The 22,518-nt window shown below is 37.0% G+C and overlaps 1 protein-coding gene across 7 annotated transcripts in view; it reads right to left on the reverse strand.

Annotated features, from left to right (window-relative positions):
- The window catches only part of LOC139135068 (tubulin tyrosine ligase 3-like), a 38,606-nt gene that overhangs the window by 5,139 nt on the left and 10,949 nt on the right, over positions 1–22,518 (reverse strand). For all 7 annotated transcript variants that reach the window (XM_070702264.1, XM_070702262.1, XM_070702263.1 and 4 more), the window contains 15 exons: positions 19,260–19,352; positions 16,533–16,731; positions 15,939–16,055; positions 14,868–15,028; positions 14,482–14,659; positions 13,527–13,612; positions 12,869–12,997; positions 12,478–12,592; positions 10,212–10,526; positions 9,290–9,479; positions 7,309–7,457; positions 6,766–7,006; positions 6,018–6,240; positions 2,283–2,495; positions 1,443–1,749 (listed from right to left, as the gene is read on the reverse strand). In XM_070702264.1, the coding sequence (XP_070558365.1) occupies positions 1,443–1,749; positions 2,283–2,495; positions 6,018–6,240; positions 6,766–7,006; positions 7,309–7,457; positions 9,290–9,479; positions 10,212–10,526; positions 12,478–12,592; positions 12,869–12,997; positions 13,527–13,612; positions 14,482–14,659; positions 14,868–15,028; positions 15,939–16,055; positions 16,533–16,731; positions 19,260–19,352 (2,716 nt within the window). The remainder of the gene's footprint in view (positions 1–1,442; positions 1,750–2,282; positions 2,496–6,017; positions 6,241–6,765; positions 7,007–7,308; positions 7,458–9,289; positions 9,480–10,211; positions 10,527–12,477; positions 12,593–12,868; positions 12,998–13,526; positions 13,613–14,481; positions 14,660–14,867; positions 15,029–15,938; positions 16,056–16,532; positions 16,732–19,259; positions 19,353–22,518) is intronic.

The raw sequence follows: 22,518 nt of genomic DNA on the forward strand, positions 1-22,518 counted from the left end.
TAACTAAGTTTCTGCATTTTTTTTTTTGTTGGGATGAAAAAAACTATGGCGATAACACTGTTGGAAGACTACAGAGACGTCTTATTGCACACATAAAATAAAAACAAAATTCAGATAACATTGATCAAAATAAACATTTCTCCAAACAGTGAGTTGGCGACAACTACAACCTGTGACACTTACGATACATCAACGGTAATCTCTCGAAACAGAGTTGATAACACAAATTATTGCAAAGAGATAAGAAAGTACGTTCACTTTCCCTCTTCAAGTTGACGAGAATGTTGCTTTCAAAAATTTTAAGTGATCCAAAGTATCCTGAAATTATTATTTCAGTAATACAATGATATTAAGAGTCTTAAAGACTACAGGAAGGGTGTGAATTAAAAAAATCTTGGGTTGCTATATATACATGTACACTACTGCTGAAAAAAGAACACGAGGTTCTGTTTTGCCTTGTAAAGCATAAAGTGTATCAGAAACTTCTGAGACAATTCCTTGTTGGTCAATTTACGTCTCATTTGAACCTCAACAGAACATAATCCTATCTTGCTGAAATAGACACAATCATGGTATGCCAGAAATTGCACCTTTCAAACAGATAAAACATCTTGAGACAAAATTAATGTTTAAATAACGTGAATGAGTTTGAAATTTTCATGAGCTACACTCTTAACAGCTCCATGGATAACACCAGATGTCTGTGCTATCCATTGCTGGATGTACCCAATATCAACGAAAACCCGGCATACTTCTTCTGTATTTGGCTTAACTGAATGTTTCCACAATGCTTTTGCACTTCAAATAGATTTGAAAGGGAAAAGAACACAGTCACTGTCTTCTGAAATTATTTTTTGTCAGGGTTTTTCTTTTTTTTAAAAAGTCAGTCAGATTACTCAGTTTTTCAGAAACTCAAAACCATCGCATACGTGCTTATCACATATCAATATCGCTTGATTAATTGCTTCATTTTAAGGTATTCCATAACTTACTGTACCAGTAAAAGAATTTCAGAGGCACTGACTTTGTCCTTTTGAACCTGAAACTGACAATATGCAAACCCCTTCTTTGGTGGAAGCAACAATTATGGATGTTGAAAACAAGGGAACTTCAAACAAGGGAACTTCAAACAGTTGAATAAACCGTGACACCATTTGGACCGTGGGTTATAACTAACTTTGTGTTATTGACATTATTATGTTGGAATTGTATTTTCAGCGGTGTGGGAACCGTTGAAGTTTTGGTAGGTTTGAAATTTTTGTTCACTGTTTGTTGTGGTCTGTTGATCTGTGGAGCTTTTAAACTCCCCAGTGAGTCTTTCAGCTCTTTGTCTTCCGCGAGGTACGGAGCGAATTTGGCTTTCTGTTTCGCCGTAAGATTATACGGCTTAATAGTCTTGAGATGGTATGGTTTTTTCGGAACATTTTCATCACTATTCGTACCTGAGTACTTCTTTTTGACTTCTTCAACCTGTGCAGCTGTCATCTTCTCACTCTGGTTTTGACTGGGCGACTTGTCTGCCGCTTTCTTCTGATTGGGCGAGGGCTTTTGATTGACAGATGTTGTGGAGACTGATGTGTCTGAAGACGTCTGCTTAGGGGCTGCCTTGGCTGTGTATGGCGACAAGTCTGTCAATCTTGGGGTGATGGACGCAACACTCTTCTGTTTATTAACATAATTTGGTTTCCGGATCTGCTGGCCTTCCACATGTAAATTTATGCCAATGTAAGGCGGAGCGAACACTTGTTGCTATGACATTGAAAGAAAAAAAATTTGTACTGCCTTGTGAGAGTTGTTACTACAGTAAGCTTTGAATCACGAATAGGAGATATTCCATGTGCCAATCAAAAAAATTACATTCTTCTACATGAATGAAAACTACCGGGAGTTATTATGGTATCTATAATCTTACAGTCAAATTTTTAGCTTCATAGGAATACTTAGATATCTTGTAATATTTATGTTACCCTTCACTAGTCTTGTTCATACCATTTCCCTGTGAACAGGTCTACGTCAAGTATTGATGGGTATTTGGGCCAAAACACTGTGTTGAGATTAAACATTGGTGGAGTTGAATTTAAGTTCTGGCTTAAAAAAGGCAACAGTCAAAGTTTGCTACAACATCTCTAAACATCAGATTCGAAACCAATTGGCACTGATGTTTTTTGTACTTTGATATTTACAAAACATTAGATTATGACTGTGTGTTCAAATATCAGAAAGGGTTGCCAAGGAAGGACACTGTAGAAATCCTGTGAGGTCGGTCGTAAATCATGTCCTACCTGTTTACAAATCAACTCAAATTTGCCAGTATCACAATTCTTGTCGTATTTCCTGTCGAGTACAACTTTCATTGTGTCTTCAATCACATCGTAGCACATCTTTTCCGTGATGCTGGAACTGGCAGACATGGCCGGACTGGAGTTGATTTCAATGAGCCATGGCTGAAAGTCGTCAGTTATCATAAAGTCTGCACCATACAGTTCAAAGGAGTTCTGCAAAGGAGAAAGACGACCAGAAACGTGAGAAAATATTAAATATATTTTTTCCTGTTTGTTTTTCCTCCCCAACACAATTCTTTTTTAATTTACTCAATCTTCCAACAAGCACTAAGCCCACTTACAGGATGAGGTTCCCACTACCCACTGGAGCAATAAGGAGTATTGAAAGTGCCTCACTCAAGGGCACAACACCATGCTTGAGTCTTTGAAATCACCATCCTCTGATGTTGAGTCTACTAGCTACTCTGGCCACACTTTGTCCTTCAAAGTCACCACCCTGTGATCCTATGATATTGAGTACAGTAGCCTACCCACTGGGCCATGCCTCCTAAGAATTCTAATTTACCCTTTCTCTTTCTCTTCCCTTACCGAAAATTATTTCTACTGCAAATTTGCCGCAAGTTTGCTGCAAATATGCAGCAAGCATATAGCTTGCAGGAAGGAGTTGCAGAAGTTTGCAGCTAGCTGTGACCCTCCTGCAAACCCTTAAATCATTTTGCTGCAAATTTGCAGCAAACAAGTACATTGCTGCAAATATGCAGCAACACATGATTGACATATTGCCCACTATTTCATTGCCAGGGAGTACACACTACACACTGTGTACAGTTGCACTTCGTGACCAGTCATATGTAAGCAACACAAAATTGATCTTTCATTTATATTTAAGTTCATTTATTTCATAACAGACAATCCACTTTTTAAATTATAATAACTGGTAATGCTAGATATTAATGGACAGCTTCAGTTAAGCTGGTGAAAGCATTGCATGGATATAAGAGTGCATCTATAGTATATACTGTAGTGACATAATGTAATAAAAGTAACCTTTGACAGTCTGGTTCAATTATGGTTGGATCGAAAACTGAATTTTTAGGGAAACAAATTTTTAAAACAGGGAGTAAGGGACTTGTCTGTCTTGCAAGTTACACCCTGTATTTTCTGCGCATGATACCAAAATGCAATCAGTTTGGACGAAATGTGCGTCTGATGATGGTCTGTAAGGACACGTCGTAGACTTTTGTTACTGCAAATCTGTACCTAATGTTTGGTTTAAGCAAGGACCCGCTACTACCTCCAAGCAGAGTAGTGGCTGTGCTCCAAGCTATATCCCATCAATATAGTATACGGTACGTACAATGCACTGCAGCTTACACTCTGTGTCCCATCGATGGCGCCAACAAAATCTCGCCTTCTGATAACACAGGTCGAGGTAAAAGGCTTGTGTCCATGTTTTCAGCGTTAGAGTTATATTGTCGAGCACAAATTTGAGGTTTAGGATTACACTCCATCCCGAGTCGCTGTACAAAAATTCAATGCGCTACTTCACAAACGTCCAACACGTCCTGTGTATCAGCTGTGAGCAGCCGACATGTTTCACACTCTCCGGTCACGGTTCATCAAGGTCAGTTCGCGCATTGATATTGATTTTTCGTGCTGAAAGAATTTTTACTCTCTTTTCAGTCTTTCTATGATAATAATAACCATTTTCATTAAACTAATAAATTAAATGCTGCATTAAGTGTGAAATATAACGGATTGGTGCAGATGTAGAGTCGATTCCAGCGTTTAAAAACGGGACTACATTATCAATCGCGTAATGATTTATAGATCGCACTTCCGTTTATCGTCATAAGGCTTGATCGGCGCGAAGTTAGATTTTAGTACCATCGGCCAGTGTCGGCTGCGTACTTGTGATCAGGGAGTTATCTAGTGGACAATTTCGTGATCTTTCTATGGAATCACCAGCCAAATGATATCACATAGTTGCAAAAACGTGAATACAGTACCAGGGACAGGTGGAGTTCTAAATTTGTGAACGCGAGCGGCAGTAAAGATGCCGACTATATTTTCTGAGTACGGTATTTACACACAGCACGGAGAGACCTGCAACCGGCGATCGTCCAGCGTCTGCGAGCCGTTCACAATGTTAATGTAAGTCAATGTACCGTTCTTCTGTACATCGCTATTATGTTCTGTAATCGTTGTATTGCAATGTTTACCTAAAGATAAATTTTCGTTGAGTACTGATTCATACTGAATTCACTTTCGTTTCACAACAGTTACTTACACTTACAGTAAGTGCTGAGATTTTTGCAGATTGTCGCCGTCGTGTATGTAAACAACATAGCATACGGCGAGTTGTCCGCTGTCGGACATTTTAATTTCGATCATGAATATTTATGCATTTTCTGCTTCAATTTTTCAACTTTGAGTATATCTCATTTTCAAATAATTATCGATTTCTTTCATGAATTTACAATGTTTGGTCAAACGGTAAAGACTTACACTCTTCCCTGAACGATTTATTTTTTTCAGAATCCATTGCTGGTACACTAAAGAGGACAAGAAATTCAGAGAACAGAAAGCCAAATCGCAGCCTTTGACAGTAATGTAAATGTTACATGAAACTTCTCAAGTCAAAAGAAAATCTTGACATGATCATGACACTTATTTGGCATGAAATGAACATGGCACATAAAATAAATTCTACCACAATTGAATTTAACCTTTTTTTCTCTGTCGTCTTTTTATTTATAATAACTTTATTTGCACTGACCATTGTTTCTCGTGAAACTGGTATTTAAGAGCTTAGTTGGATCACCGTCCCTTCACCCACCGGGTAAGTGGAGGGACGGTGGTTGGATAAAACACATCTTGTGCTGTCCACAGTCTGCTGTAAGATTTGTCACTGACATTGGCCATGTCTACACAAGTGATTCTACAACTTCTGTGTACATATCTGAACTGAACTTATATTTTTGGAGAAGATAAAATTTTGAAACTTGTGGTACAATACAAGAAATTTTGCTGTCACTTAATTGTGTTACTTCTTTGGTTTCCAGTATCTCTTGTCTATTATAATGTATTTAGTTTTCTTACTATAACTGAAATTGGTAAAAGTTTATTCCAGAGCTGACTGTCGTGGAATTATACCAACTTTTGAAGTAAATTTTGCATTGTGTAATTTGCAGCAAATGTGCAGTAACATGCAAAATAATTTGCTGTATTATTTTCAGTAATATTCAAATTAATTTGCCGCAAGTTTGCTGCAAGGATTGTGCCGCAAATTTGCTGCAAAGAGTTTGCAGCAACGTTGCGGCAGGGAGTTTGCTGCATATTTGCAGCAAGTTCACAAGAAACCTAATTTGCATCTGAAAAATGAACCACCCGCATATTTGCGGCAAATAGTTTGCTGCAAATTTACTGCAAAGCTTGCGGCAAATTTGCAGTAACAGTTTGCGGCAAATTTGCAGTAACAGTTTGCGGGAGGCCTAAATTTTCGGTAAGGGTTGTCCACATTGATCGCAATCTTCTCTGAATTGACACCCAATTTTGAAATTGTCTTCCTGTACAAGTGAAACTTAGAAAAGTCAAGCGGTGAGTTGCCTCGGAAACCATTTTGATGCAAAGGTGGCAGTGACAAAGGTGAACGTTTTGATTTGTCTGCTCTGACAGATGTCCCTATTAATAAAATGCTCAGTTGCAGTCACCATGCTTTCATGGTATAGTTACCTTTCTGGCATCTATGATGTCCTGAGTACACTGCAAGGCACAAACGATGGCCTGCTTCATTCCGGGATATATCACCTCCCGGAAGACGTCGCCATGGCCCCGCCTTTTCAGGTAGGTGGAAAATTCTTCCGAGCTCCACATGTTGTCGTCGGGCAAGTGGCGAGATCTCACATTCTCGTTCTCATAGTTCTTCTGGATGGAATTGTTGGCAAGGTGAATTTTCCTGTAAAATAGTATCGCTTGTGAGTTTGTTGGTAAAAATTGATGCATTTACAGCAAGCAAAACTTGATAAAGGCAAAAACTGTCTATCGACAAATTGAGACCACCTGTATTTGTTCAAAACATCAAAAGTGCATTTTAATCCAGTTTCCCTCCATAGAGTTTGGTCAAAGGTTACAATAGAAGATAAGGGGTTTAACAAATCTGGTGTTCTCAAAATTCAATATCGTATAGTCTAAATATCATGAAGTAAAAATTTTTTACAAAACAATGAATCAGTCACAAAATATCAATTCAAAATGGAAGTAATTATTACATCAATGGGACTCATTATTAATAACCTATACTCCGAGATAAATGAAAATTGTGCTGATTGACTTAAAACGCAGAAAAAAATTTGATGATAATTTTTTTCAATAATTGAGAAAAACATTTGGTTCAATCAAGTTAGATTTTGTAGTTTTCAACACATGTGAAAATCAAATGCACGGTTCCCAGTATAACAAATCACACCAGAAAGACACTTACTGTTCTAGATTCTTCAGTGTAAATTTATGCGTGCAGAATCTGAGGTAGCTGTCTTCGTAGAACCATATCGTCAATGGGTTCCAGTCAGTCACCAGGAACCACTGCCTGATGTCAAACTTGGTCTCATATATCAATAGAGGGCGCTCTATGTACTTCTGAACCACCCACTTCCCCTCTTTTCTGACCACTTGGCTGGACACTAGCTTTGTAATCTCTTCAAGCCTGTCCATGCACATGATACCTGCCGGTTGAAAAACATGTCAATAGTTTAATCACTGTGACGGTTCACCAGCTGGCAGGGATCACAAAACAAAGTTATAAATACGATAAAGAAAATGAATATAATAAAATGCTTCTTTTGGACAGAAAATTCATACATAGCTTATGATAATACCGGTACTGACAGAAAATATTGACGATAATTGATTTTTGATCACATGATCCTTGAAATAAGTTCTTTCTAAAGAACGAATTTCCAACATGCTGGCATTTGCAGTATTAACAATCTTAGTGGAGGGGAAAATTACATTCAGTGGCACTAACCTCTGCCCCTTGACTTTGCACCGGGTTTGACGATCCAAACATTCCTGAGACCATCAAGATGGAACTGAGGACTTCTTGCTTTCAGACGGTTTAGTAAATATTTACATTCTTCATAGTACGTTGACGAGTTCTTGATGGTGGCGCCATCACTATTTGCGAAATGAAGGAGAAAAAGTCAAGTGTGTGATCAGAGAATTCAAGTAAAGGCAACTGTGAAACCCAGATGCCTTCATGTTCTTCAGAGAGCATTTCAATGATAAAATAATGATAGACATTTCTTCTACTACTGTCTCGATGCTGTGTGGCATTCATTGAAGTTTAACAGCATCAATTCTAGTGACCTGAAATGGTGCAATCGCCATCAAATTGAGCAAATGAATCTAGCTGCTACCGTTTCACCAACTATAATTACAGAAATGCATTCAGGTTTTGTCAAACCTGCCATTTATTGAACCTAACCACCTGCATCTGCAGGATGACTTGAGACTATAGATACCTTCATGACTTCATAACAAAAAAATAAATTTTGGAAAGTAACACATAAGAGATTTAGAAAGAATAAACATAGGGCCAAAGTCCCTGAAGCTACTATAGACATGGATACAAAATTAAGTATTTCCTGACTGTATGAAATTATCTCACTAAGGTCATCCTACGGACAAGTAAACTAAATATTAAAGCTGTCTGACCAGTGGTTTTGAAAAAACAAGCAACTCAACAGTTGACAGATCAGCTCTGTTGAGTTATGTAGAGAATAACCTTTTGTGACACGTGTATTGATGAAGAAGGTGGATATCTTTGATTAACATTGTGAGTTCTGTTTAATAAGTTGAGACTGTACATACTCAGAGAAAGCACACTGAAGAGACAAAGGTTTGAAACTTAAGAAGTTCAAGGTCACCAAATGCATTATAAGGAATCATGTTACACTTTCATTGCACTGTTTACACAGATTGCATAATTGCTATAAATAGCACATGAGGAATCTTTATACAGCCCAGCTTTACCATAAAAACCCTATCACTTTGACCACTCTTTTAATTGACCACTTTATTTTTTTCCTCAAAAAGTAATTTTATTTTATCCTTACCAAGTCAACCATAAATGGAAATTAGAACTTTCTCTATCTCTATCTCTATTGACTATTTTGAGCAATTTCTTTTAGATAACATACAGGGCACAATAAATGACGGTTCAGAATATGTCAAAGTTGGAATTCAGGAAAGTTGCCTTTACATGTTTTAATCCTCCAAGATGGTAAGCATTTCACTATGAACTGTCAAAAAAAGTTGAACTTTCTGATAATTCTACACTAAAATTATTTTGGCTTTGATGATTTCCTAATTAATTCAATTATTTAAAATCATATTAATTTTTTTTTTCTGGGTGAATTGATAGGGTTTATACAGTACAACAATTACATACAATGTAAGTCAAATTTTGACCAAAAATGACAAAAAAAATTCCTTAAAAATACACATTTGCATATTTCATCACAATTTGAACAAATCTAAGTTGGGTTACCCCTAGGGACCTGTATACCAAATAACAAAGCTGTCTGACCAGCGGTTATGAAGAAGAAGATTTTTACCAAAAACACCTTTTTTGGCATTAATTTGCCTATTTTCAACAATATCAAAAAATTAAAAAAAATAGTTTCTCAAAATCGTATTTTTCATCTACACAACAAATATCAAATCAGTAAGTACTGCGGTTCTCAAGATATTTGAGTGGACGGACGCCTCACAAACGGACATACATACATACATACATACATACATACAGACTGACGACGGACGCCGGACGGATACCCATCCTAATAGCTTCTATAGACTATAGTCTATAGTAGCTAAAAACTAAATGTCCATAATAAGATGACACAGAGTAACTATGGTGAAATGTCATCATTGAGACCTGCAGATGGACAAATTGCAACACTGAAGTTTTCTCGCAAATTTTGAATACCTGTTGCCATACTTACTGTATGAGTTGGTAGTATTGAGGGAGGAATGCGTCCCATTTACTGTCGTTCATCAAAGGTTGCACATCAACACCAACGTCTATGTCCTCGTGATCTTTGAGATCCAAATGGTTGTCACAAATCTTCACTGCAAGCTCTAGAAAAGCGGACGGAAGTACCACCGGTCTTTTCTTGGCTTTCGATCTGCGACCTGTATAGAAGCAAGCATGGAAGGAAATACACATTAAAGAGATATGCACTGAATCCTGGGGGAAAAAAATTTTTCACCACATATTTGCAATTTGCAATTTTTGATGTTCTCTTTTGTCTAGCATACATCTGTTGGCTCAGGTCGGAATTACCTACCAAGATACTCCCATGCCGTTATCAGAATATATGTACAGCATTCAGTTGATTGATAATGCTGTCACTGATGAATGTCTTCAACCAATCTAATAGAAAGCTAGACAGCTAGGCATGGTTGATGTGGGTGGAAATTTTATTTTTGTTTGACAAAAACCATGACAACTTTGGTGATTGAAAACTGGTCTAAACAATTTTACATTTAATTGGATAGATAGTGGTTCCTTTCACATAAAATAAATTAATAATTCTATTAGAATGCGGTGAGCTTCATATACAATTTACTCTACAGGAATTTAATGGAAAAGAAGGAAACAGAGACTTAACTAATTTTACAGAGGTATGTTCTGAGGGAGCTCACATTAATTAAATTGCAAAACATGTTTTCATCCCCTGTTCTCACAGTTAGTGGAGAAGGGGACACCACAGAAAGACTGCAAGATATACAAAATTTTTCATTTGCACTGACTGGATTCAATCAACCCTGAGGTGTCCATCACTGTATCGAATTACTATTCAATGCGAGGAGATGTGAGAAGACCAAAACACGAATCCCTCATATCCTCGTTCAAAGTCATACCTGATTGCACTGTAGTTTTATCTGATGCATTGTTGCTGTCCTTATTATCTGTAGAATTTTTTTCTTTTTCCGTGGAATCTTTCTCCTTATTTTCCGTTGATTCCTTTTCTTCATTTTCTCCATCATCTTTATCTTTACTTTCTTCCTCGTCTTTTGACTTTTCCGTCTGTGTCTGATCTTTATCATCCGTGTTCTCCGGCTCATCCTGTTTCTCTCCCTCCTCGTCCTCTTCCGCTTCCTGATCCAGATTTCCATCGGCATGTCTCTCTACTACCCACCTGACCACTGCCACAGCAGCTGTCATCCTGAAGTCATCTATTAGAGGTTGGTCAAAAAGGAAAAATAAATATGCACTCCATAACAAGTTTCACGCTATATGTGGCTATTTCATTATCAATGGATAGTAACAGTCATTTATACACCAGTGTGAGTCTCTAACATCTTTCTTTTTAACCATGCAAAAATCTGTCAACCTATCCAAAGGTGTGCAAACCATATTTTCTCTTAATGAAACATTACACTAAAACACTAAGAACTGCTTCACAACTACAAGTATGCCACTTACCGTACTCGTCCGAGTATAAGCCCCCGGTTCGGCAACACTAAACAGCTGTAAAACTAGGGGAGGGGCTTATACTCGAGCAACCCCATGTTATCTGGCACGGACGCATAATTTATGCTAATTTTATGCACGATTTTTTTCAACACCACTCGATCTTTCTATCGCTTTCAAAATCGACTTACACATCCAAATAAACTGATTGTACAATCTCTGAATACAGAAGTGACATTTAGGTGAAATTAAGCGTCAAAAATCCCCCAAAACTTGAAAGAAAGACGTCATGTATGCTGCTGATCAACAGTACCGTACTCGTCCGAGTATAAGCCCCTGCTCGTGTATAAGCCCCCTACTGATTTTAGAGGATTTTAGAAAATGCATTACATCCGTGTATAAGCCCCTACCCTAGTGTAACTCAAATACAGAAAGGTTAGGGGAGTATATTTGGTCATTTGACTTGGTAAAATTAATTTTAGATAATAAAGAAACCATTAAAAGATGTTAAAGCAATGGGAAACTGGAGTTCCCTTGACAATATCGTAAGGAAAATGACACGTTTTTCCAGTACTATCTTGATTCTTTGACCCTACTCACCCCCGTCGCCTAAATAGAATAGTCTCACTCACGTCCGCCATTGTTTATTTTCATTCACGGCCACGATGTTTTCATGCTTGAAACATGCAGTTTCTTTTGTTTGAAGTAATTATCCTTTCATTTGTGAAGACTTTTCCTGGTGACTATTACAATTTTCACTGCTATGTTGTTGTTTTCACAAGATGTAGACAGTTCGATATTGGAATATTGAGTTGCCTTTCCGTGTGGGCAATGCATGCCTGTTCACAGCAGCATACATGACGTCTTTGTTTCAAGTTTGGGTTTTTTTTCGACGCTGAAATTTCACCAAAATGTCACTTCTGTATTCAGAGATTGTACAATCAATTTCTTTGGATTTGTAAGTCGATTTTGAAAGCGATAGAAAAATCGAGTGGTGTTGAAAAAAATCGTGCATAAAATTAGCATAAATTAAGCGTCCATGCCAGATAACTTGGGGTTGCTCGAGTATAAGCCCCTCCCCTAGTTTTACCGCTGTTTAGTGTTGCCGAACCGGGGGCTTATACTCGGACGAGTACGGTAATGTGAACAGGCATGCATTGCCTTAGCCTACACGGAAAGGCAACTCAATTTTCCAGTATCAAACTGTCTACATCTTGTGAAAACAACAACATAGCAGTGAAAATTGTAATAGTCACCTGGAAAAGTCTTCACAAATGAAAGGTTAAATTGCTTCAAACAAAAGAAACAGCATGTTTCAAGCATGAAAACATCGTGGCTGTGAATGAAATTTTCAATGGCCGACGTGAGTGAGACTGTTCTATTTAGGCGACGGGGGTGAGCAGGGTCAAAGAATCAAGATAGTACTGGGAAAACGTGTCATTTTCCTTACGATGCTGTCAAGGGAACTCCAGTTTCCCATTGTTTTAACATCTTTTAATGGTTTCTTTATTATCTAAAAGTAATTTTGCCAACTTAAATGACCAAATATACTCTCCTAACCTTTCTGTATTTGAGTTACACTAGGGTAGGGGCTTATACACGGATGTAATGCATTTTCTAAAATCCTCTGAAATCAGTAGGGGGGCTTATACACGAGCAGGGGCTTATACTCGGACGAGTACGGTATTTATAATTCTCTCCAACATTACTTACCTATGAATCCCATCTTCTCTTCATCAATTCCAATTTTGTAACAACGTGGGAAGAAAGTATCAGGATCAATATCCTGGAACCAGTGCAAATTTCTCAGATTGGTACAAATCCCAACCTGCAAAGTCAAGAAACCGGGCATCAACTATTTATACTCCAGTGGAGGGCTTTATTGGATAACAACTCCATGGATATAAATAAAATATTTTTTCCTACATTTCTATTTTCTGTTTAGATTTCACATATCAGTACAAGGACCCGTTCAGATGTAAGAACACCAAGCATAATGATGGACGATAAAGTCAACCAAAGATCCTCCAGCGATGGTAGCCAGTACCAAGTAAGGATTGGAATGGTGGCAAGGGCTTCTGGCAACAAGGATCCAGAATCTCACCTTTGTTGTAAAGGATCCATTCCTTGCATAGTGGTTTACTATAGTGTCCTTTCTCAGATATTTATAGTCAATGCTATCCCTGCGTACCGTCCATATGAAAGTGGGCGTAGCATTCCGGACTATCCGAGACTATGAGGGGGGAAGATTGATCAAAGAGAAAAAAGTCATTAAGGAATTCACCCAAAATGTGGCGTATACAATGTATTATTCAACCTATATACAGTTCAAATATCCTGAATCTATAACAGACAAGAAATTGTTATTCTATAGTTGTGGTCTGTTTTAAAGTGAAGATAAATCATTTAATATCGATCAAGTTATCATGTTTTAATGTTTACCCGGGGGCTTTGAGTTTTTTGTTTTCTACATGCAAATATTTAACAGAAACTGAACAAATTTGACTAGTGCTGGTCGAAGGAGATAATCCATTTGTAAATATATTTCTAAATTTGACCAGTGCTGGTCGAAGGAGATAATTCATTTGTAAATATATTTCTAGAACCTTTCAATTCATTCAGAAATTGAACTCTGCAAATTGGTAGAAGGAAATGTTGGCCGTTAAGGACATAACCAATACATTACGCTGTTCATGATATGTCAAGTCACATGGCTGCCAGTGAAAAATTGGCGTAATTTCAGGAACCGCTTCATCACTTACCATGATCCCATAAATGCTATCACTGTCCTCTAAGTTTTCATCATTGTTGCCGGCGAAATCATCATCGCTATCATCATTGTTGTTATCTGAAAACAAAAACCACAAAATCCAGAATAGTGAAGGTTCATATGAGTCTGGTTAAGGTAGTTTGCAACTCAAAAGTGAAAGACTTATAAACTCTTGCTCAAACTTTCCTCACGCAAACTTTCGACCACTATCTTTCAAAATCAAGAATAAAAATCACAGATGCAATAAAGTTTTGTACCTAGCTTGACTTGATTTCATCAATAATATTGCATGATTTGCCATGTACAACCTTAGTCTATTATTCCAAATAACAGATGTCTTTAAAACTTCCACTTAAAGTACAGCTACATCTACTGTACTGGTACATGCCCATCCAAAAATTAATTATGGTACAAGTTATGAAGGTGTCTACCTTTCCCCTTATCTTATATTGAGTTGAAGACCTGAACACAGACACTGTTGTCAATTAATATTCCTGAACCAAATTATGCAGCCATGATTAAACACTTATTAATTGGGCCAATTTTAATTGATTGGATTTCGATTGTAGGAAATTAACATACAACTGTCTGCACAAAATTAACTTATTGACACTGAGAAAATGAGATGGTTGAATCTATTGCTGAATGGGTTGGGCAGCATGCCTTGATGGATCAATCTCAGTACATACACCATGTTCTACATTTTATGATCAACATCACCTTTACAATATTCTTTCCTGATATTTTAATCGGTTATTTTAACAGTTTTAACAAAGTGACACAACCATTAGTATTATGTCACAACCTCCCGTAAACATCATCATAGGAAAAGGCTTGATGATATTAAACACAAAATCATTTTTATTTATTTGGTCGGCATTTCCATAGAACTATCAACTGGAAGTGGACTGCAACATTTTGACTGAAGGGTTGGTAGCTAAACTCACCATCATCGCTGTCTGACCCATCACTATCCCCGCTGTCATCACTTTGGTCACCGCCGTTGGATTTCTTCTTGAAGACATGCGGTGCCATGTACCTGTATTGCTTCTCAACCCAGCCACGTTTCCTGAGACACTCTCGCACTACTGGATATGGGCCGTGGATGGAAAATATTTTCCTAGTCTGAAAAGTAGAAATAAAATACAAATTCACAAAAATTCACAATGTCTCTCGATCTAGAATAGATTACAAAGTGTAAGAAGATGGAAGATGAAAATAACTGTAAATTTTCTGTGACGAAGTTTCTTGACCGAAAATAATTTTCATGGCATGCACATTTGTCAAAGTATTGTTTATTCTTTAAGACATAACTTCATTGCAAATATTTTACCTTCATTGCTTTTTCAGCAATCAGTTTGGCATTGCGTATCCTGTTGACATTAATACCGGCTAGTTTCGGCACTTTGGCTTTGTTCGGTGAGGTAGTCATGTCTAGTGTTGTCTTGGAACGTGTGAAACCTGTATTGCCAGAACTAGATTCTAGATCGTTATCTGGATGTGAAAAAAAAGAGAGGAAAATGTACAAACAATGAGTTATTTTTCAGGATTTGCAGCAGCAAAAATGACCTGATAACATTTACTGACTCCAGGCTAGTTGAAATCCACAGCAGAAATAAACATGTCTAACTGCGCCATCAGCAGTAAACAAACATGTTCAGTAGAAATTTGTATTAAATTACAACGACAAAAGGTATGGTAGCTCCATTACCACTATGCTGCTATTTTGAGCGTGCTCCTTTTTACGCCTTTTCAACTTTTAACCTTCCAGCTACTTTGCAATTTCAGATTTTTTACGGCTGAAAACCACTCAGTGCAATCAGATCAACAAAAAAACTGTGTATGATTCAAAAGCATATCACTCAATTTGGAGCTTTTATTGTGAAAATTAATTCTCCATTGAGGAAATTGATTTTTGCTGTATGCTATGATCACTCAAGGCAGTGAACATGTTTATGACTGACGTAGCGGACAAGAAGAAATCAGACAATTAAACACATGCACTGTTATATATATTAAATATTCATGAATTAGATGGTTTTTTTCCAGTTTTGTATTAAAGTAGTGACTAATTTTTTCATGTCTTTTTTTCATGTCTTCAGCAATGTGGAACTTGGGTTGAGCATACAGCATAGAAAAAATGATTCAATCGTCAGAAGCTACTATTGAAATATTTTCACCAAACTTTAACTGTTACAGTAGTAAATGACGCTTTCAAGCAACGGGCACAATAATTATGATTTCAATGATCTATAACTTGAATCTTATTTGCTGCCCATTGAACTAGTCCAACACAGATCTCAAACATCAGACATCTACTGACTTCACTTCTGACTTATGAATTTGTAAATGTCACAGTAAAAAGACTACTTATAATCTTAATTAATCATTTTACCCTACTTACTTTTATCTCCTTCAAATGGAGGATGTGAATGCCTTGTGTTGGACGGTACTCTAGCACGAACTATTTGAGTTCTGTTCTTTCGAAGCGCAAAATTGACATTGCTGTTGGCAAATGGACCTGCGTGAGTAAAACAACAGATACGCATGGTAGGGTTACAAGGTGAAATATTAGCAGGGAAAAAAGGAATGTTACCAGGACTCTATACATTGGTGGATGTTTCATGGAGGTTTTGTAAAGGACAGAATTTACAAACTAGAAGATGATGACTGTAGAGTTGGTATATGGTGTTCTCCACAGCTTGGAAATCAAAGAGGGTGACAAATTTGCATAACAACTCCCAATTTGCATACTTATCTGTTTTGAAAATACATTTTGTTTGACCATTAATATTAATACACTGTATATAAATAGATTGCTCAAAAAAAGAGGGGGTGTCAGTGGCCCAATCGAAATACCCCTCTGGAGCGGCCTGTAGAGTCAACAAAACAATGTTTTGAGTGATGTCAGATCAAAATTTTCAATAAAACATCCATTAAGACTTGTTTTATTCTTCTTTTCCACAGTTCACTTATTGTTTTTTTTAGCTCAGCTTACCTTCCTGTAACCTCTGTAAATGAAAACTTGACTGAGTTTGCGGCGCCGTCGGCGGCTTGGGTGACTTTGGTGGCAGGCTTGTCGAAAGGGATGTGGACCTTGAAATAACAGGGGGTAAATTCTCTCGGTTGCCATTTTCTATATCAAACTTTGTGGGTGTTTCTGTTGGCGTCACCCATGCAACTTGGGAAGTGTCAGTCTGTGGAAAGGTAAATAACAAACAGACAAATTAATGGATGAATCAAAGCAATCTCATCTGCTCAACTGTTTATGTTTCAACCAAAAGGTATTGAATTTGCCATATCTTTGATCAGTGTATTTACATATAAGCTCTTTGGTGAAACTAAATTGAAACTTAAAGCCTAATTAGCTGTATTTTTTGCATTATCAAAAAAATACCATCCAGACAAATGTCTCTGATTCCCATTATTGAGCCATGTTGTCTTTGAAAATGTCAATTTTTCTATCCTTGTGGCTAGATTTGGTCGATTAAATTCACAGGCTTACACACATATATGCGGCAGCCATATTTGAGTTGCAGCTCAAAAATTATTAGCTGTTAAAATGTAAGTTGTGCATTTGCCGTGAATGTCTGAACAATGTTCTGTGGTCACACTTCAGTAAGCATTTATAGAAATTGCATTTGATTCCAAACCATCTCATCAAAAAACTGCAAAAAGATGTAGTTACAGGGGCTTTCAAGAAAAAAATTACATTGTTATGAAAAACAATGCACTGTATTGCCATCAGTTTATGTTCTGATTTGTAAATACCAGCAGTCTATCACCACTGTGGAGAGTCACAGACAAAGTCCAAGACTACTTGAAGGTTTTATACTGCTTCATTCATGTACTTCACTTGGCTTTATTAAACTACAAAACAGGTGCTGACCCACCTATGTGGGAGTTTATAAATCAACCTCGGACACACACACACAATGGCAATGAGTTTGACCTTGATTTGGCAGTCATGAATGTTTTGTCTTTTGAAAAAGAATGCAAAAATGGGAAGAAAAACTGACCATGTACTAACAACACGCCATACATTACACTGTAAAAAGGGACTAGTCTATTGGATGATAATGCCGAGTCATATCTCAGCAAAATCATACTATAGGGTTGTATCTCTATTCATAGAGGCACCCTAACATTGATATTTTACTTGGCTAAAATAAAGATAATCTGGCCAACTATTCTGCACCCTTGATGTAAACCGAAAGCTGCATGGGGAAGCCAAATTTTTCTTGTAATCAAAATCTCTCTGTGCATTTCAAGATCGTACCTGACTTACAAAGTGACATACATTATACTCTATAGCCACAATTCATTGAAATACTTGAACACACCAGCATTCTCAAGTATGTGGCGACCTGAATACCTCTTTTATTGGCAAGGTCAGATTCTCATGAAGTTTCCAAGGTCAACACGCAGCCATTAACCTGTACACTGTGCTTTACAATTCAAGTATTCTACAGGTTGTTTCCAGAACACACAAGAAGCGACTAATTTTGTATAAAAGCCCTGATGTGCCACTGTCGTAATTTTTACACCCGGTAGACAGCTATATGGGGGTTCCACTTTGGTATGATTTACAAATATTGTTTACAACATCTTTAATTGGTTTGGTTGACGTTTTTATAGATTTTTTGAATTCATGTCGATAGTTAATAATCATACTTGTTTTCATTATTATGAATGAATACCTACTTTTGTCGCCTCAAATATCATTGGACGATGCGCTGTGTAACATACTGTATCATTGAAGTAATACACACATTTATGGTATAAAACGTTGACAACAGAAAAATGCCAAAATGGCCATTTTGAAGCTGTCACTTTTTCTGAAACACTTTCAGCGACTGATATATTTCATTTCCTGTTCTATCAATATTTCATCGGTGTTTAGTCTACAGCTGTGCTTAATTTAGACTGAACAGCCAGTGAAGGGGCGGACATGTTTAGTACACCGGTAGTGGGCTGCCAGCGTTGCGATCAATGCTTCAATGGCTATTTAGGCCACTGAACCACTCTGGTCTTTTGTAGCCCGGTAAATGAAAAAGAAATTCCTTTGAAATCACACACAAAAAAAAAACCACCTTGACTGGCGAGCGGCGGAATCAAACTGCCTTTTTGTGGAAACTTTGAAATGACAATTGCTTGATTTCAAACAGTGGGCACAGTTGGCCGGTCATGTGTGCACGTAGACAGACCTCTGAAAGACAGACCCTGTTTACTGTTGTCTCTGGTAACCGCTCGGTCACTAACAACAATGTAAGCGTCTTCACAAGCGTTTATTTATGGAACATTATACTCGGTAAAAATTAACAAACAAAACATGCTATATTTACTATTCTGTGATGTGACATGTTTTAAAGGTGGGGACTTTTTTTGACCCCTAAAATGGAGTATGGTGTATAACGCAGAAGAGTAAATTCGTTTGCGGACTAAATCAGCTTTTGCTGACCTACATTACTCGGTATGTTCATTGTCCGTGGAATACCCACATGGTAAAAAACTGGCTTTATTGCAAATACCACTGATTTTACCCATAATACTCTTGTGAATGTATGTAACACATGACCTCTATGATATGCAAGTTGTTGTACAAGAAACACAGAAAAACTTGCTCCAAGACAGCCTGTCAGCAAATCAAGCACCCTATGCTGACATAATGATTCATGTCATTGTACAGATTTACAAGGATTTGACAAAGGAGAATGTGACTAACCTCTTTGGCACCTGTCTTCTCTCTATTTTTGTGTTTTGTAAGTACCACTGGAGTTAGCCTGCCACTCTTGAATGGCATTTTACTCTTTTCATACTGCAAAAACAAAAACATCAACAAAATTATTTGGTGAGTGATATTTCTTGAGAAGAAATCAAACAGGAAACAAGAGAAAAACCATGATGTACAAAATTGAAGCCCATCATAACAGGGACCATTTATTCATTCAAAAATCTTTCATTGATGAAACGTGACCTGGAGAAAGTTATAGTACTGTATCAAAGGTCAGCATTAAAGAGCTCAGAGTCTGAATTCTGTATGAATGTGAGTGACAGCTAAGGACAATTACTCTGTGCTGCTGCAAATTTGAGGCTTAGATCATTAAATGTAGCAGCAAATAAATATCTTAATTAACAATATTTTGTTGTATGCACAAGAGTGTAATATAGATATACATCCATATTACATGTGTGTATAAATATATATATATATATATATATATATATATATATATATATATACACACACAATCACAATGGATCAAAAAACTTGACACATTGTCTCCAGCTGGCCTAAACATTCGCCCAAAATTTACATACAGCGCCCCAACATACGAGTATTTAAAGTAACCCCCCCCACCCCCCCACCCCCGGACTTCAGCGCGCCAATTTCCAGCTCTCGTCGTAGGTCCAGACAGTTTTGACCGTACTCACAACCTCGAGGTTAGTCACTCTCATTTCATTTATGTACATTTACAGATTTTCAGATACTTGTAACTCCACATTGCTCGTTTTTCTATACAATTCAACCATTGTAATTTTTTAGTCTCTCCTGTCATTCATGTACATTTCCAGATTTTCACAGACTTATAACTCTACATTGCTTGTTTTCCTATACAATTCAACCATTGTAATTTTCATGTTTGTACTTTTTATTGTAGAAAACACCTGAAGAAGCTCTAAATTTAGAGCGAAACGTTGTGTTTGAGGTATAATAAATACGTTTGGAACCTAACAACCAGGTGTGGTAGTGTGTTTCAACCTAAGTTTCTTCTATATATATACATATATATATATATATATATATATATATATATATATGCTACAAATGGTGTTTAACTTTGTACTGTTGAGTACAACTGATACAAATTACAAGGTATACAAACACACATACCAATCAAGTTGTATGAAAACATGCCATCTGCTACACACAGTAGCATTGTGTTAATCCTAGATTTCACTGTCATGCCGTTGTCAACACATTTTGACATGTCAGAGTGCATGAGGGACACTGTACCGTATCTGTGATGCACAACAATTCTTTGACATAGAATACCTACTGATTTGGGGATTACAGAGTTGTCTTGCTGCCAATGCATGGCCCTGGCATGGCAGCGAACACTTGAACCGTCTGTCATGATAAACAAATGTTGCGCTGGCAATGGGCAAGACCCTGTGAAATGCTTCACTTGGGGAGAGCTTTTCATTGGAAAAAAGAATATTGTCATGTTCTTGACAAATTTCAAGAAACACACAACGCTATGAAGATACTAATTCTATAATGTTCATGTTGTCTGTCTTTTGGAACATGTACTTGAATATAGAAACAGACCAATATACTCTAAACTCTACTGGGAAAAAACCTGCTGAGCTGGTGATATCGAAGAGACTGAGACAAACAAACTCAATTATGTACATACACTAATAAATTTAACGGTAGCCTGTAAATTGAATTGTAATACGAACTCAAATCAAATTTTCACCATTATAATTTGCTTGCAAAAAACAACTGAGAGAAATACTCAAATTGAATTAATTTCCAAGGGCTGGGTGTAGCAACAAAGTAACACACTTCACTTGGCAGTCAAGGAGACCAGAATTTTTGTTATTGACAATGAACCACATGCAATTTTGGTGATTGACTGGGCCAATAAAATGTCTGCTTTGTTGACAGCTGTAACCATGACAACGTGACTTCATCAAACACAGTAACCATCATCATACAAACCATTTATCAGTTATGAAGGAAATTTCAATTATATATGTAGAGTGCATGGTTACAATGTAAATATCAGTAGTTCTTGAACTAATTAAACATGCATGTAGTGTAAGTACTCAAAGCATATAAAAATCTCACATCATTTTAGAATAATTAAAATGAGATAAACAGCAAATGGATGACAAGTAATTCCTGCAGAGTAGAATTCTGATTATCAAACTAATCAAAAAATCTTTCTTCGCTCAGGAATTCTTTCTCCTGGGGAAAAACTTTCCTCTTGACACGCTTTACTACATGCAAGTGCAACCAATGTTGATTTTTTTTCTCTTGATGAATTATTGCAGCAGAGATGCTGGCTATTTTCTGGATTTCACATCCATCGTCCCGCTTAACTTCAGAATGCATGCAGGAAAGACTATTTCCGTAAAGTTTTACAACTGTAGCAGCAAAAACACCATGTATGGGATGAATTCTATGGCAAAATTATCTTGACAAAACTGATAGAGTACACATACGATGGAACAAGACTGAACACGCTCATTTGTTGAAATGATCCATTTTTTCAGCAAAACACAAACAGGACAACATATACCCATATAAGATTCCTTGAACTGAATATTACTCTCTCAATACACTGGTACTGTAGTCACGTCTTCCTCTCTGCTTTATGGAAACAATAGCCTATGACAGACACCGGTACATGCTTCATTAGATGTATTGGATTTTCCAATTTGAAAGAAAAAGAAAAACATCAAAAGAACATTTTTGATAAAAGCTCTTCCTAAAACATGCTGTTTATAGCAGAGAAAGGTAATGTTCTAGTAACTACACCATTGTAGTGCCCCACATGTAGAACAGTATAACAGTTAAACAGGACTAACAGACAAAATGCTTCTGACAGAATAATGAACATTAAAAATGAAAAAAAAAACAGAAACTGACTAGGAATATTTGATATGATATAAAGTGTCAAAAGACATGTTCATTCCCTTTGACAAGACTGCTGTCAAACACTCCATGCGTGAAGAAAAATTTAATGAAGAAAGCGGATATTATTCTTGTCGAACATTTATTTTGCGGCTATGAATAAATTATTCATCTATCTATCAGTGGGGCTTTCAGACACAATTACACCAGGATTCATGTCGTCAATTGACATCAAATCCTGATGAGATGACTAAAAATTACCCCTGAGGGTACATGTCAATAAAGATGTTGACGACTGAAAGCATATGCATTGTGCTGTAGGTGAGAGACTGTTATG

The sequence above is a fragment of the Ptychodera flava genome, chromosome 6 (genome assembly GCF_041260155.1).
Source record: "Ptychodera flava strain L36383 chromosome 6, AS_Pfla_20210202, whole genome shotgun sequence".
Classification (NCBI taxonomy): Eukaryota; Metazoa; Hemichordata; class Enteropneusta; family Ptychoderidae; genus Ptychodera; species Ptychodera flava.